Genomic DNA, 17,444 nt, shown 5'->3' with positions numbered 1-17,444 from the left:
ATTTATCGAAGGTCAAAGTCTCAAAGAATCACGTATGCAGGTTCCAAGAGTTTGAGGTGTCACGATGTAGTTTTCTTTATCAAGTAGCAGAAGCGTCCCTCCAGTCTGCTCCACTGGAAATACGCTCGTCTGCTTTCAACTGAAGCTGCGTCAAGCTGCCAAAAGGGGATTAAACCAGGCAGGAAGTCCCTGAACATCTGGTCGACTTCAAAATAAAATCTGCAGGTTGTCTTTAGCTAAATCGATAGAGCAGCCAGTGTCACAGACACGGCAATCTTAGCAGCTGAAAACAGCAATAACAGCACGCCAGTGTTTTAAAGCTGCTGTGTGGCATTTTTGTCTCCATCTTGTTGCGGTAAGATTTATCAAAACCTCCTAGGTTCCACTGCACTCTTGAGTACAGATCCACAAACCATGTAAATTACTACTTTTGCTGTCGAAATTTGATTCATCTGATTCATAAATCTATGGGATTAAATTATTAATCCATATTCAAGTTAGCAGTGAGCTAACAGGAAGTAGCCAACTGCTAACTGGAGTAAGTTTAAGAGCGTGAGGGCTCAGTGTTCGTTTCATGAGGGCTTGGAGGTGAGGGATGTTTATTTATGTGATACAACAGCTTCAAGTTTGCTTGTTGGCAGGAGGGCAGCAATGACACTCAAATACAACAAGAAAAGAGAGGAAACCGTTTATGTATCAGAGAAAAATGACCATCTCATCCAGTCAAGAGTGGACAGGACAAAAATCAAAGTCGGTGTCGCCCATAGAACAAAGGTTCCAAATCTGAGTAAACATAAGGGAAAGTCTTCCTCCAAAATTAGCATTTTGTTTGAACAGCGTGTCTGTTTCTCTGCGTGTGTGTGTGTGTGTGTGTGTGTGTGTGTGTGTGTGTGTGTGTGTGTGTGTGTTTGGATTCCTTGCATGGGTGTAAAGGCTTCCAGATTTAGACACTGGCCCCTCTCCTCGCTAACAGACACATCACGCGTAGCCGTTAGCCTCCACAAGTACCTGCTGGCACCCTGACAGCTTCTTTGATCCTGGACATGTGACCCTCACTTCATTTCCTCAGCCTGCAGATACACTGACAGCACTACGATCCTGTCCTCCACACTCACACACACACACACACACACACACACACACACACACACTCGCACAATGTTTGTCAGGAACTGCTCAGAGGGATTTCATGTTACAAACTTTTTTTCAAAATGTTGCCAAACACTGAAACGTCTTCCTTCACATAAAAGCTTTAACATGAATTGCTTCCAGGCCTTCTCGGTGGTACTGACAAGGCATACAAATTGCTAACAAATGCTGGACAAGCGAAACACCTGTTGGGACAGTTTGAGATGGATGGTCGTGTCTCGCTACGACGTAAATCAAACCGCCGCTCCGCTCTGATTATACGTCTTATTGTGAGATGTTTTGATGGAAGAAAACCATAAATTTCCTTGTGTTTCTTTGCCAAAGTCAGGCTCGCGTCTGCAGAGACGGACCCGGACCTGACAGGGCAGCTGGGGAACTGTCGAGCGCTTTTGTGGACGGGCTCAATTTAGCAACTCACTCACTCACTGGAAAACAATCTTCTCGCTGCAATTTCTGCTGCTTTTCCTGGTCCCTCTGACATTGATTTTTTTAATCTGGCTGGGTCGATACTTTATATCAGTCCGGTAATTCAATGACTGAACAGATGCGCATCATTTTCCTCCTGTGCTATCCTGGACTCAAAACCAAAAGAACTGGTTGGGACTGGAATTTTTTTCCCACTGTTTCTACCTCTTTTTGCTGCTCATGTTTACATGTCATAATCCAATATCTAATCCTGCGTTAATCTCTGGAGAAGTGAACATCTGAGCTGCACGTCTTCCGTTCCGAGGAGGCGAGGCAACGCTGGGAGCCGACGCAGTCGCACTACTACGATTGATGGAATATTTTCAACCTCTTCATCTCTGAGAGATACGATTCATCCGTTATTTGAGAGTTCAACGACCGCACCATACCACCGAGTATCGTCATTATCGTCCATACGATATGGGGTGGACTGTTGCTGATGAGCTCTAAATGTAATTTATTGTCTGTTTTACTCCAAATCGGATTATAATTTACAAACTGATCATCGTGCTGTACTGCAGAAGTCACGAGGAATGAGTGAGAAACATCCCCTGCAGCAGTCACCCCCTACTGGCCAATAGGAAGAATGCACTGGCTGTGTTTGACAGACGGCGGGAGGCTGTCACGTCTCATTCTCACAGCTCTGGCTACGGTTGACGTGCGCTGCTCAACAAACAGGCAAGAAACATCTCTATGAGACCACAATCTCCGTCCGCCAGTACCCAGAGGACGGCAGTGTTACTCTGCACTTCTGTAATGCAGCGTTACAAGACAAGCTGTCACCGGGCCAAGGATGTGTAATCACAACGACGCTGCCGACCATATGGGTGTTACATCATCGAGTGAGTCAAGGACGTCGTCTCAGCAGACTTCACCCTTGAGCAAACCATCCAAAACACGACTCGAGGGGGATGGGGGGAGGACATACGCTTGTCCGCCCATACAGTCCATGCACAGTTCACTTTATGAGCCTCTTTTTAAACATCCTGAGCTTCAAAACCACAAATCAAGTGTTGTCTTAATGCGTTTCTCGCTTTAAAATGTCTGACCACAGAATCCTGAAGTAAAACGTTTCAAGTTTCCTTCTGGTAGCCCACAACCCAGCGAGGGGAAAAAGGCTTCCTCTTCGTGGCTCTGATTGGCAATAAGTGACTTTATGATCTCTGGAACGATTCCGCCGCTACGCGGGCTCACTGGTGCTGCATCATAAACGCTGCTCCAAGAGAGAAAAGAACCAAAACCAAAAGAGTCCTAAACGGGAGGATTTCAGCTGCAGACATGTTGCAATCAATAATCCATAAGTGATCTCCAGCTTTGCAAAAGAAATTAGGGTAGAGTTCATGCTGCGTGTCTGCTGTCAGTGGGGGGGAGGGGGTTCTCACATCCAGGGCTGCCTGCAACATGGCCTGGAAGAAGTGTTCAGCTGACATGTCTACATCTGTATTTTCCTGCTCTCACGTCCGTGGAGCACCATTCTGTAAATACACGAGGATTCTCCCAACTTCACCTCGCCCCGTTTATGGCTGGACTCCATGCCGAGAGCTGAGAAACCAGGAAGACACCCGGCTGTGTACGCAGCACCGGAGAGAACCAGCATCCGTCAGAGGATGCTGGTACAGGCAGAGTTACCCGCAACAAAGACCCAGAGGCACAACAGGTTGAAAAAATGAGCCTCGAAGAATTGCCTTTGGTTGGATGCGTTCTAAATGTTCTTCGATGACGGAGACGTTTGGGAATAACGGTGAGGACGACCGTGGCGGCGGAATCCGCTGCTCAGTCACGTGAGTTAAAGGTTTGACCTCTCGTGGTCAGAATAAACCGAGATCCCCATCCTGGTTTATGGCTCTTTGTAAACCCCAACGCAGACAAACACCGGCTGCACAACCACATCATCACATTAACTCGTCTCTCTTTTTTTCCAGGATCAGCGAAGCCGCCTAAAAGGTCATCGATCAAATGGAAACAGACAAGGAGCTGAAATTGGTGATTTAGGGGCTGAGCTGTGAGCAGAGACTTCAGAAATCCTTTCTTTTACTCAATAAAACAGGTTTACAGATGCAAAACAGAATCAATCCATCGCTTAATAACACGCAAATAACCACAAAAGAAGCATTTTACAGCTCACATCTTTGAGAGGTGGCGATAAATCACGAGGGAAACAATCGCGTTAAGAAAGAAACAGCTGGAACAGATTTAAAGCACCATATTATAGAGTAGCTTTTGAACCAAACAGACGAACCCTCATTCCTCTGTTCCACTGCAGATAATTTCAGAAGCCGCTTGCCAGGATACATCCTGCTAACCACCACGATTTTCCATCATTCAGTTTATGGATAAGATGTCACCGCACCACTGGGGAAATCTCGGTTTTTAGGCAGACAAATTACATCATACCAAGATCGCTTATGCACAATAAACAGAGAAAAGTTAGGTGGTTATATAATCCCATACGAGGCTTGACAGGGGGTAGAAGTTTGATGGCTTTCTAGCTCCTTGTTCTATTAAGTAAGATGAATAAATCCCACAGTCTGGCTTGCCAGATTTGACTCGGGTCTTGCTGAGAGCTGCTGAATCAGCAAATATGTGGAATTTTTGGAGGACAGGGGTTAAATAAAGCCTGATTTTTGTGCTAATGTGGGCGGACGGATCCGTCTCTCTTCGGTCTGAGCTAGGAGTTGGAGAGCCACACTGGGACATCCGGGCGTAGTTGGACAGTAAAACATGCCTGTCCCACCTCACTGGATATTTACAGTTTCATTCCTTGTTGATTCATAGCCTGAATAAATTACACACGTTATAGATTGACAGTCGTGAAGCCCTCAGGCCTGTTTTTAGGGGCTAAAAAAGAAGAAGAGTTCAACGATCGCAAGTCTGAAAACTTTCTGGAAAACAAATCTGTTTTCAGTTCAAAAGAGGCTGCTGGCAGATTTAGAGGCCCGAGCACCAAACTGGGCTGTCTGGTTTTGCGTGAAAGGTGGACTGACGACAGCATTGTTCTACCTAGCATGACGGACAAGAGGAAAAATCCTCTGCACTAGGATTTCAGAACTGTAGTGTTGGTATCGCACTGAGATGTTTCCTCTCCAATGGCGCTGCAGTTTTCGAACCAAATCCTCTTCTTTCTCACGTATTCACCGTGATTGGTAGCAGCAGTCGCGCCTCTCGCCATCAGCAAATGTTTCATTTTGTCAGCGGAAGTTAGAGAAGGGCTTGTGATGGTGGTATGCTAACCTGCCCATCCACTACCATTCATTGTGCTAAGCTAACTAGAAGAGGAAGAGTCTCTCTCTGTCCTCTTGTCCGGCTCTGGGGAGGACGGACATGAAGCAGATTTTCCGTAAAGTTGGCACGTTCTTTTAAACACTCGCAGGAGTTAGTTGACTTTCCATTTGTCTGATTATTTTACCACAAAAATAAAAAATAAAAATATATATTTGGCAATGAAATAAAGCAGTTTTAGATCAAATTAACTAAAAGGATTATGGTCTAATTGACTGTCTTCAGACTTCAGGCTTGAACCAGCGTATAAACTCTTCTCTCCCACGTTTCATCCTAAAACTACACTGCACTACCCTGTACTACCCTGTACTACACTGTACTACCCTGTACTACCCTGTACTACACTGTGCAGTCAGATCCAGTGCGGAGGAATGAGAAACACTACCAGAGATTACTGTGAGGTCGTTTGCACGGTTGATATAAGAGTCCTCTGAGGATTTCTCCATGAAGCATTTTGACCTTTTCAATAACTTTTATCACTGCGGAGGATCAACAATTACTGGGAGCTGAGCTTGGAACACATCGTGACATAAGAGGACATGAAGAGTCCAGTATAACAAGAACCATATGCAACACAATCTAGCAACACAATTATCACAAGCTCTCCTCCTCATTCACAACAAACCAAACACACAAAGCCCACGTGTCTGTCGCCACATCAAATTTGGTGACAGTTTCAACCTTTCTTTAAAATTCAATTGTGTTTTTTTTCCAGCCTGATGATGCAGTGAAGCCGCGACTAAAAGCCACACCAGTTTTTATTGTTCAAATCCAAATGATCCCTTTTGGGACGAGCTTCTAAACGCCACCTCAGGGATAATCTCCATCCATTAACGCGCCTAAAACTCCTATCACGTGACCATGCATGCGCACTGACGGAGGAGCAGCAAAGGCAGAGTGAGACCAGAGATGCGTTCGCTCGGATTGATTGATTGCCCTCATGGCGTGAATAATTAGGTATGAATACCCCGGTGTCATCAGTTTTCAGGTGTCTTCACTGGGCGCTACACTAGAGGCTGAAGCCAGTAAAGCTGATAGGTAACAGTGCAGCGCGCGTCATCTTCTACCGACACAAGAATAGAAGTTTTGATGGAAAGGTGCCACATACTTGAGGTTTGGGAGTCTCTGCAGGAGAGCTGACTAGCAGTGGGTGGTTCTAATGAGAGAACAACAGCAGAACGCAACAGGAACCACAAAACAAGGTGAGAAATGGACTCCGATTGTCACGTATTTACTCTATTTCTGGATTTCCTGGATTGAAACAGCAATGACTCAAGCAAAGGAAGTAAGAGAAAACAGCTGTAAACCAGCAGTGAGGGAATGAAATCAGGCGTCATAAAGAAGGAGAGACCCAAGCATGAAGCGCGACCAGAGGAGGCAGACCCGGACAGACGTGAGGTGATGTTTACCATCCAGCAGCGGGAAAACCAGGTAAAACTGAGACCAAACCATTAATTAGATATGTGGTGAGATTTTCAGGAAGTGAGTTGACAGTGTGCTCAAAAACAACGCAGCTGCAGACCAGCTGAGCACATTCACCCTTCCAACCACACATGCCACATATGGAGCGCCAACACCATCACTGGTCCATCCTCCCGCTGGGAAATAACAAGATCCCACTACAGATGCTGCTCTAGGAATGTCTGCTAATCTTTCCCGATCCCGCTTCACATCCAGCAGCTCACACTTTCCAACACATTAAGACGGCAAACGGCTGTCCCTCTGGAATTAGCTGGGGATTGAGTAGGTTGGTTGTTGTTGCAGTACTAAGGGTCCAGTACTGAACCTAAAGCTCAAGTTCCTGCAGTAAGAAGCTGGACCGGCCCGCCTCTGGTGAGCTGATCCCTCCATCACGTAGGCCGTACTGCACTAACAGACTGTAGACGATCATGCAGATGAATCTGCAGCTTTTAAAACACCTCCGGGCTTCTCTTGGTTCCATTTCAAAGTTTTACTAAAATGTTGTGCAGTCATGTAGCAATTAGCCTAATGGGGGCAAAAACACCCTTATCTGCAGCGCCAACATCCTGGTGCAGGAAACCGCCTGACAAAACAAGCAAAGATCAGACAGCAAACATGAGAAAAGGTGATATTTCAGGGTGACAAAGGCAGACTTCATAAATCTGTTCTCACTGCTGACGGCTCTGTCATTAGAGGAGCCTCCTCCCGCAGCGCCAGCGTGTAAACACACGCCGGTGAATGTATACACACTCACATGAACAGCTCCTCTATTACATTTTTATTTACTGCAGCGGCGTCCACTCACTGTGTTGCTATGACATAACCGCATACACGCAACCAGGCATAATTCGTATTTGACCCCCGTGGTCAGGAGCCAGGAGACGATTTAGTGTAACAGCTAGCGAGCTAGCAGCGACCTACACGCTCAAACCGGCACGTTCTGATGAAGGCTCGGATCGTGCACAGACCGGATTTGCCAGGCCGCCTTGTCCCTGTGACATCACCCTCAGAGACGGAGGCTAGGAGGCTGAACAATGTCCTGCTCCTGTGTTCCAGGCTGCATCTTTCACAGAAGCAGACATTCTGGCAAATTATCATCGTTTCCTGGTTGACCAGCAACTGAAAACACAACAGACGGTGACATCCGGGGGAATTTCAGGCTGTCGTTGAAGGTTTGATGATGACTCATCTCTGGCTCACAACTAAAGTTAGCATTCAGCTACTTGCCAGCTAACGTGCCACGCCATTTTTTAGGCAATAAAACAAAAAGGAACAGACATTTCTGGTCTGATGGTTGGATTTGGACTGTGGGCAGTCTGGAATGTGACACACCCACCCACCCACACTCACACTGTTTGATGAACTCATCAGACACTCAGGTGCTCCGCTGCTGTACAGGATGTGTCCCCTCACACACCTGCTTGTTTCAGCTCTATCCTTCCCGACACTTTCCAGACCGTTACAAGTTCCATGTTTTCACCCAATGTGCTTCCGTGGAGAAACAGCCAGGAAGTACGCCACTCCCAGAAAAACAAACACTTTAATTCACTCTGCATTATCGTCAATACCATTTTTGATGTTGTTCTTGACAGCAGCTTAGGAGCGCGCCATTTCCTGCAGGAGGACTAAGATCATGCGTCACATTTTATTTTGTCGTACGAGTACACAGGATGCTCTGTTTTAGGCTCCTACAAGCCGGCCCTGTACAGCTGCCACCATGTTTACATGCTCCAGTCTTCCGGCAGCTTTCATCCACTCTAGCATTTACAGCCGTGAATCCTTCAGACCTTCAACAGCTTTTTACTGCCGGCCATTAACAGCTCTACGGCTACAATCAGGAGGGCCTTGCAAGAGGACACTTCATCTGCAGCGCTGGGAGGGACTGAAGGTGTAACCTCCACTCACCTCCACGCAGGTCTTTAAGAACCAGGTTCACCAGCTCTAAGAAGCTCCTGTTGCTTCCATCTTACTTTTATTGGCTGCACACCGGGAAGAAGTGAAAGACGTTCAAGGGGCACCTGACATTTGTCTCGTTAGCTTGTGTGCGATCTTTGGTTTGGTACGAGGCAGCACGGACGACCTTGACGTCAAATGTTTTTGAGGGCTGCGTGAAGGCAGGCGCCTCGATTTTGTGGCCAAGATAATAAATGAAAAGCAGGAATTACCAGCAGAAGCAGATTCTGATCTGGAGGCAGAGGTCCTAGCAGGGCCGCAGAATCAATCCAAAATACAGGCAGGTGTGATATTTATTAAAGGCTAATTATGTGTGAGTTACTACTAAGTACTACCTCAGAGACGTCCTGCAAATAAATCCTATTCTGCAGCCTTTATTAGATCCAAGCCCTGGCAGATAAAATCCAACCATTGTCATTTTAATGGGTTTTTCCATGAAAATAAAAAAATAATGACGTATAAATCAACATTCCCTCTAAAAGCACAAATCATGTCACAGTGGCATGATGATGATGGCAGTTGGATACTCTGCTCAAAATGGTGCACCTCCAGTCTCCTGAGCGGCCGTCGACATTACAGAGAACTGACTTGTGAGAAGCTGCAGTCACAGACCTGGGTTTAACCTAAAGAGGACAAACTAAATAAAAAGGACGGAGGACCAAGTGACACAAAGTTACACCTTCCCCTTCCCAAAGAGATTCCCCCCACACTTCCTGCATCCTGCGTTTGTCCTCAGGTTTAAAACTTTAAAGAGAATCATCGATCTGGTCTAAAAAGTGTCTGTGTTCACGCTGTGACTCAGAATAGAGGCTGGAGCTGTGCAGAACAAATTTAGCCGTTCCTGTTTACCCTGCAGCATAACACACATGTTTCTGGTTTGGGGTGTGCTTTAGTCTTTTTGGGTTTTTTTTTTTGCAGGTAGTCGAGGTCCCGAATCTGTGTCGCAGTTTTCATCAGAGTAGAATCAACGACTACTTGGTAAACTTTAGAAGGATTACTGCTCTGACAGTCTCACTTCTCCACTAGTTTAACAGAGCCCTTAGGCAAAAAGAACCTACTGACAAGTGACCACAAAATGCAGAGGAGCTAACAGGACAGGAATAATCTGGGACGCAGATAATAACAAAAGATACATCATGCAGTACATCATGCAGTACATCTTCAGACAGTGTCTCACCACCCCCAGAATACAGTTTTGCAGTCTTTCCTGGGACGTCGTGAGAGGGATCTTCACTAGATCTTTGGTTTAGTAGCAGATGAAACGATGGAAAATCCATCATAAATATCACATTGACACATTTTTCCGTGTAATTGTTGTTACGTCAGAGCTTGTTTTTGATTTGGCGCGTGAGCCTGACTGGTCAAGGAGAATGCCCTTTAAGGAAAGGTATCACCCGCCCCCCCCCGACTAACAAGTCCAAAAATCCCCAAGCGTCTTGCCAAAGTATACGAGAGCCAAACACTGAAAGTGCTGACACACAGCGTGAGAGAACAGCATCAGCAGAAAGAACACTTATGGTTTTGTATCTAACAGTTCATTACTTTCAGTGCCAACGTCTACAACGTGTCTGAAACATTTATATTATGAACTCACAGGAGAAAAACACAGCGCGCGTGTGAAGATGGAAAGTGAGAGTCTGTCCATGTTTGCATCGTGAAGTCTCTGCCGGGGTTAAACTGAAGGATTATTGTCCTGGATCTCGCTTTCAAGCACAAAGCTTTTCATGAGCGAGTTGATCCGTCTTTGTGATGCGGTGGCTCATTCATGAAATCATCGTTGGACGCGGCTGAGAATTACACCTTTAATCAAAACCAGATACCAAAGCGAAGCCAAACGGACGACTTGTTGAGTCACAATCATGACACAATGGTTCTTTGGAAGGAATTACATGCTGGCCTACTTCTGCTCGTCAGTGACGATGAACCTACAGGAATCCAAAAGTCTGGTTTATGTCGTCGCGCAATGGTTAATGAATCCATGTGTCGGTTTTCTACACACGAGAGATTTCCTCTGTCACACCTCAATCTGCTCAGAGGCCCAAACAGCTTCCAGGATTTGGAAAAAGAAACTCAAACAAACCTCAGTCACTGCAGCAGTGAAGCGTAAAACTTCAAACACAGCAACGAGATAATTGAAATCTGTAACAACACAAAGGTTTGCAGCGGCATGGAATCATTCAAGCGACTCAGATTCAAATGTACCTACATGTTCATCAGTGAGCTCCAGGACAGTGAGTCATGGGTTTTTTTTCCTCTTGACTAACAAATGTGGTGCAAGGAACATCAGTTTTTTTTATGAGTTTTACTCCACAGCAGCAGCTAGCAGCTAGCAGCTAGCAGCCAGCAGCCAGCAGCCAGCAGCCCATCAAGAGGGAACAGGTTCCATGCCTGTTTGCTGTCCTGAGCTTTCTCACCAAAAGTAATTTGGTTCCCTATCCCAAAAAATTGGGTTTGCACTTCAAAAAAAAACAAACACTATCTGACATCACCGCTCCTCGCATCTGACAGTATGAGCGGGTCCGGTCCGGGGCCCAAACAGGGGCGGTTTACGAGGACAGCCCCGGTTGAGGTATAGGTGAGGAGACAGCTGTCTTACCCTCCATCGATGGTTCAGCACAAAGCTGGAAAGAGGGCGGACCGGTTCAGTGGACCGAACCAAGGTTCTGGTAATGTTGAACCGCACGAATTCAGTGTGTCGGAGGCATCGTCGCTCTCATTCGTTCTCAAATATTTCATGCTGCAAAGTTCAGTTGAGGGACAAAAGAGCACACGGTTAAAGTTCAGGAAGTTTTTGATGGTCCTGACAACCATCCCGACCCTCCCATGATGAACAGGGGACTCACGGGCCCACCATGTGATCCTTAATGATTTTCATTGGCGTAGCCTCTGTATATTCCACGCCACACGTGGTCACTTCATCGCCCTGGCGGGGAAAACGAGCTGGCAACCACGGGTCCCGTTACAGTTTCCTATATTTAAGAATTAAAGCACGGCGCTTGTGTCCATGTGGTTCAAAGTGAGTCACAGTTTTTATGACCAACAAGTGTATAAAGCTCCCTTTCATAAAATGGTGATCTTTAGTCAGCCACTACTTCTAAAACCATTTGAACCTACACCCAAGTCCCCCTTTATAGACCGGCACACTTGTGTAGGTGGAGGGAGTGTGGAAGATGCCGGTCTAGGCCTCTTTGTATAGAAATGATGGCAAGAAAACGCCACTTTCAACTGAAAAGGTTTGTTGTTTGCTGGTTGAGGAAGTGTGGCGGCCGAACGTCGGCTTGTTGGCTCTTTGTAAAAAACAAACAAACAAACAAACAAAAAATGACTCCTATTTTTCTGGGTATTTTGCTGCTGCTGCCGGGAGTTGAGACACGCTGGAGGAGGACTTGACTTTCCCTGGACAAACAAAAGATAAGAAGCTGAAAATAACAAGTCCGCCTGCTCTGATAATGGAGCAGAATGTGTTCCAAGCCAAAGCTAGAAGATCGGGTCACCCGAGCCCGGAGACATGAAACGGTTAAATGTCTGCTAACGACGACCAACACCAACTTCCCTCACTTCTCCACCTTTCGCCCTCATCGTTGCTGCTTACAGCCATTTCTGACCCTCATGTTCCGCCGGGCTAATAAAGAACGTGAGTGTGGGTTTATCGCGTTCCACTTGCACAGCAGATGTGTGTTTGCATGAGTTTTTTCAATATTTGTGGTGGTTTATGGAAGACATAGCAGTCTTTGGATGCACGTAGTTACTAATTCATACGCTCATTTTGCCAAATCTTCAACGTATTTGCGTGCTACTGTATTTTTTGTCTCGCCTACGAAGAGTTGATGACACCTGCATTGCATTTTTTTCTTTGTTTAGTCTCACATCTGTTTGTCTTTTCCCCTTCCCCCTCAATCATTCCCCCATTCGTCGCTCCATTATCCAATTCATTCTGATGCTTATTTCATTTATCAATTCAACCACATATTTGCTCCGTTGACAGGCAGCTGAAGAGCCCCACGCGGGCACGTTTCCTGTCTCGTTTTATTTCAGGAATTAAAACTCGTTGATTAGACATTTAACTTTAATCACCTGTCCATTCATTCTTGTAATTTTCCGTATTTGTTCCATCAGTCTTCCATTAAATCTGGAAAACAAACAAGAAAACAGCAATAAACTCTAAAACAAAGACTCGACTTTTATTATTTTCTTTGTATACGCAAACAAATACATCTCCCATGATGCCGCGCTACTTCAAGATATCAATATATGATCACTCTGAGACCCCTAGTGGTGGAAATGACATCACGCGCATGCAAAGCACATCGCCGAGGCCCGTCAACAATCCAGCTCACATCTCCAACAGTCTGACGAATGGAATCATCTTTTTCTTTCTATTCAATATTAAATGTCAGGGAATGTTTGAATGGAATCTTCCAGCTCAGTTCTGCTACACCCACCCACCAACAAGAAAAGGACACTGTTCACGCAGGAAAAGGATTCTATCAGCTTAATTTCAATAAGTGCGCACAGAATTGAGAGCGTTGCCAAGGCAACAGCTGTGTTTTCAAGAAAATTTACAGGCTGGAAATATTTTTCCCCGGTGCTCTCTCACAGAAGCGAGCCAGCGAACGCGTGCGCACAGACGACTCTTTTTCCTTCTCCTTGATGAAGTGAATCATGGGAGAGGATTATGAATGTGGCAGACGCACAAGCAGCCAGCCTGTGCAGCATCAACACAGGGAGAAAGCGGACCATGAAATTACACAAACGATTAAGTCGGACTAACATCGACTAAACTCCGCCCAAGAATCCACTGTCAAGTTCAACAGGGTTGCAAACATTTCTCACATTTCAAACTTCATCCCTACAAGACCGCATTCCAACCCTTTAAAGTTAAGGACACGGTTTTTATTACAAAGTGGTTACACACTCATAGTTGCCAGCAGCCAAAGTGGTGATTCATTCAAAAATGTCAGACTAACAATTAAGCTGTGTGGGGGCACCCAAGCCAGAGAGACCCCTAATTACTCGACTGGGTCCAGACAATGCTGCTTTTGTGGCACGGAGGTCCTTGTGGTGGTCAAGATATCCAACACACAAGGCTACAGATGCCAATCAGGATTTACGCTCGCACAAAAGAGATGATGACATGTTAGTCTGCACGAGGATGACAAGTCATGAAATCAAGTCTGTGCAGTGACCTTTCAGGAACACGCCCACCTTTTAGGAAATTCGTTCTTCTGCCTTCATCAGAGCCAGACAAGGACATAAATACATCTCACTCCCCTGTCAGAGGCCCGCATAGACCAGCTGACTGCTAGTTAGCTTAGCATAATGAATGGCAGTGGGTGGGAAGTGTTAGCATCCCTGCGTCTGCCTGCCATAGTAGGAAACGGTTAAGAATAGGATTTGTTAAGAAATCATTTCCAATTAGGAGATGCTGTCATTTATAACTTGAATTATGGCCGGACCTACTTTCTTTACTGGCGTAGTGATCTGACGGTAACTGCCGGATTGTAACTTCGGCATAAAAACAAAGTATTTTTTGACGACTGGACAAGCGACTGCTGTTACTGATTGCGGCAGAATTTTTTTGGATGAGGAGGATTACTGGTGACCAACATCATCAACCAGATCTAGCTGATGCTAATACTTCCCACCCGCTATCATTCATTGAGCCAAGCTAACTAGCCGCTCCCTGTGGGTGTCAGCTCTCTAACGTGGCACGGAGGACAAAAAGCATCCATCTTCTTGTCCAGCTGAGGACGAGGATGGACAATCATCACATTTAGCCCCCCTAAAAAGTTGACATCTTCTTTTAATCTCTCTGACGGCAACCTTCAGACAAGCATTCTAAAACAAGTAGCGAAAGTATGACATCACCTTCCCACCTTAATCATGCGGTGCTACTGATTGCACCGCCTGTCACACTGTGAGGTCTAGCCTGTTTCCAATTGCGCTGCAGCACTTCTTGAACCACTTATTGGGAACACATTTAAGTGTGCCGATCGCTCCATTAATCATGGAAAAAAAAATCTAATTCTGAGCTGCGAAGACAGTGCAGGGACAGAGAACGCACAGCACGGGAGCACGGGGAACCATGGAGTCCAGAGAATGATGGAAAAACTCCTACAACACAGAAGCTTTCACTCTGATGTCATGTCCTTGTGGTTCCTAAAGTGGAATTTGTTTCTCCCTCCACGCTGTTACCACCCTGCCTGCAGTATAAACAGTGTCATGAACAGTGACTCTGGACCCGGTCCAACCCAACATTAAGCAGCCCATGGGATACACTGATCTTATCAAATGTGGGTCTAATGGAAATAGGGCCTCAGTACTCCCTCGCCGGCTCGGCGGCGTGGGGACGTTCACTGCCATCTGAACCGGGAGCCAAGCCGCTGCGCACAGAAATAACGGTACATTTTGTGAGACAAAAACAAAAAGCATGTTTTGTCATTGACAATTTTCAGGTTTCACCGACCAAAACTAATGATCGTCAATATGGTAAAAAGGAAGCTTGAAAAAAACCAAAAACATCCAGCATTTTCACAGAGTAAAACAAGACTACAGTTAAGAATCAAAATGAATTAAATGTGTGTGGATTTGAATCAAAATAAACCAAAATGAGCTGCCCCCCCCCCCCCCCCCACACTAAAAATGTGAAGAGACACAAGTCACAGTCACAGTTTTCTTTGACTCTGGAAAAAATAACAGACTTCTGTGCAACCAAAGCAAAGATTAACAAGGATATTTTACTCAAGGCAGTTAGTAAATTAAGAAATAGCTGCCAAATTATCACTGCAAGAGGGACAAAATCGCTGCTGCCTCTGTGTAATCCACCAGAATGACTCAATATTGAATGAAGTTCTACATCACTTCATATACAACATCATCACATGACCAGATCTTCAATTAATTATAATATAATTATACATAATTCCAGCTAAAAAGCACACTAACAGAGTTGTAAACATCTCGCTGAGTGACAGTGCAACATTCCATTCTGACACCAGCGATGTGCAGTGATTGGATAATTCATATTCAGCAACAGAAAACTCCTGAGCCAGCAGAAAGTTCAGGAGGGACACACATGCAACATGTAAAAGGAAAAGTTTAAAAAGGGGGGGGGGGCACATACCGTCCAGCAGCTGAGAGGAAGAGGAGCAGCAGAACCAGAAGACGAGGAGAAATAATCCAAAAATCCAGAGAGGAATGCTGCAGACAGATAAAACCCAGGGGTGAGAGATCAACGGGAAAGTTAGAATAACCAGTTGCTTCAAACCAGAGTGGCTCTTATTTACCGGGAAGCCATCTTCAGTGGTGCTGAGCTTAGATCCAAACTAACGATGTCCTGTTCACGTGTGACAGGGATAGAATCAGAGGCAGAGAGAGATGGAGTCCACTCTGCCTGACTCCCTCACTTATTCCTAACAGAAAAACTCTCCTCCTCCTCCTTCTCTCTCGCCCTCTCTCTCTCTCTCTGGTTCCCGGTCAAACAAAGGCAGCTTCAGTGCAGGAGGACTCAAGGGGCCCTTGCAAAGCTGAAACCCGACCCCTCTCGTCTCTCTGCAGACCACCGCTCACTAATCCGGGTCCTCCTCCTCATACACAAATTAACACACTCCACTGAAGTCTTCCTCCTCCTGCTCCTCCTCACTGGTGTGGTTTCTCTCACTTGCCTTGTGCTTTAAAACACTTGTGTGGCCTTGACCTGTGGAGGTGTCTGTGTGTGTGTGTGTGTGTGTGTGGGGGGGGGGGGGGGGCCTCTGGAGCTGCAGCATCCCATCCAAGAATTTCCTTTCAAGTATGGTGAAGACATCAAGTTATCACTGCATCAAAGGAAATATTTAAACCTCGAATCACCACAGCTGCTGCTGGATCCTTTCAAGAATTTGATGTTGGTCATAATCTGGATTTTTCCATGATGCTCATTCAAACTACTTACATTGTGCAAATACGGGATGTTTCTACAGGACAGTCTATGACAGCAATCCAAGGTCAAGCATTCGAATCATCGGGCAACCTCAGCAGAAACCAGTTTTTAAGCGAGAGAAATGGATTCAGCCGGAGACGTAACAGGTTCTTCCTTGGCCGAGGCTGCACTGCTCCACCTCAGGGTTGAAACTTAACCTCGTAGTTGTTTTGTGCAAGATGCAAATTAAGAGCACAGAAAGCATTATTCCATAGGTGGTCGTACCGGTCAGCGTCGGGGGTCTAGACAGACCCTCGCCCAGAGCGTTTGCCCTGGTAGGAATTCCAGTGACAATCAGCGTCCTTGAATGCGATGATGCAATTCACTCTGGGCGAGAGAGCCGAGACGACGACGGCGGCGCCACAGCGACGTTGACTGATAGAAGTGATGTTGCTATCGAAGCTATTTTCTAAAGGCGCCCAGGAAAAACTGCACTGGAAAAAAGGAGAAAAAAAGATTCATTTTAAATCCCAGAAGACAGCGGGAGGAGAGGAGGTTTGAATTGTATGTGTTTTTTCATCTGTTTCAACTGTTGTTGTTTTTTTTAAATTTCTGCTAAAACCCAGTAAACCGCGCAAAGCAAAGCTGCAACCTCCAGCTTCTCGACTCTGCAATCCAAAGACATTCCAGGCCAGATTGGAAATTTTACCCCTGCCGTCTGTTGTCTCTTTCCCAGGGTCTCCCGGCTGGACATGTCCAGAATACCTCCATAGTGGCGCCCAGAAAGTAACCTGATAAGACGCTAAACCGCTCTTAACAGGGTGATTGGGCTCAGAGCTCAGAGCCTGAACCAGACTCTTATGTGATTTGTGGCTTTCTACCCATCGCGCATTAGAATAAGTGAACGTTGAAATGTCAAAAGAATGTAAAGCTTTGCCTTCAGGCTCACGTCCGTCTTCAACAGGACGGTCCAGAACAATTAGGGTCAACAGCGCCCTGATTCACCTGCTGATTAGAGGTTCTCCAAACTTCATCCCAGATTTACAAGGCCCTCTGGTACCTGGAGCCCAGACGGAGGAACCTCGGACGTGGAGCTGCTTCACATTCAAACCACCAACCAACATCAACCAACAGAGCCACGTCATCGGCAAAGAAAATCACTGCACTGACGTAGATGTCGTTGAATATGCAGATTTCTCCTCATTTATTTCGCTCACATGAACGATCGGTTCTGTCTTTG

General features: G+C 45.9%; 1 protein-coding gene across 1 annotated transcript in view; it reads right to left on the bottom strand.

Moving 5' to 3' along the window:
* The window catches only part of LOC147241369 (uncharacterized), a 52,271-nt gene extending 36,380 nt beyond the window's left edge, over positions 1 to 15,891 (bottom strand). Inside the window, exons 1-2 of the mRNA XM_086191647.1 lie at positions 15,594 to 15,891; positions 15,431 to 15,507 (exon numbers count right to left, since the gene is read on the bottom strand). Coding sequence (XP_086047773.1) covers positions 15,431 to 15,507; positions 15,594 to 15,604 — 88 coding nt within the window. The 5' untranslated portion in view covers positions 15,605 to 15,891. The remainder of the gene's footprint in view (positions 1 to 15,430; positions 15,508 to 15,593) is intronic.
* Between the last annotated feature and the right edge of the window lie 1,553 nt (positions 15,892 to 17,444).

The sequence above is a fragment of the Aulostomus chinensis genome, chromosome 21 (assembly GCF_037954235.1).
Source record: "Aulostomus chinensis isolate RoL2024-O1b breed Wild chromosome 21, RoL_Achi_v1.0, whole genome shotgun sequence".
Classification (NCBI taxonomy): Eukaryota; Metazoa; Chordata; class Actinopteri; order Syngnathiformes; family Aulostomidae; genus Aulostomus; species Aulostomus chinensis.
Note: the sequence above shows the minus strand (reverse complement) of the source record. Positions and strands in the feature narration are given on the sequence as shown.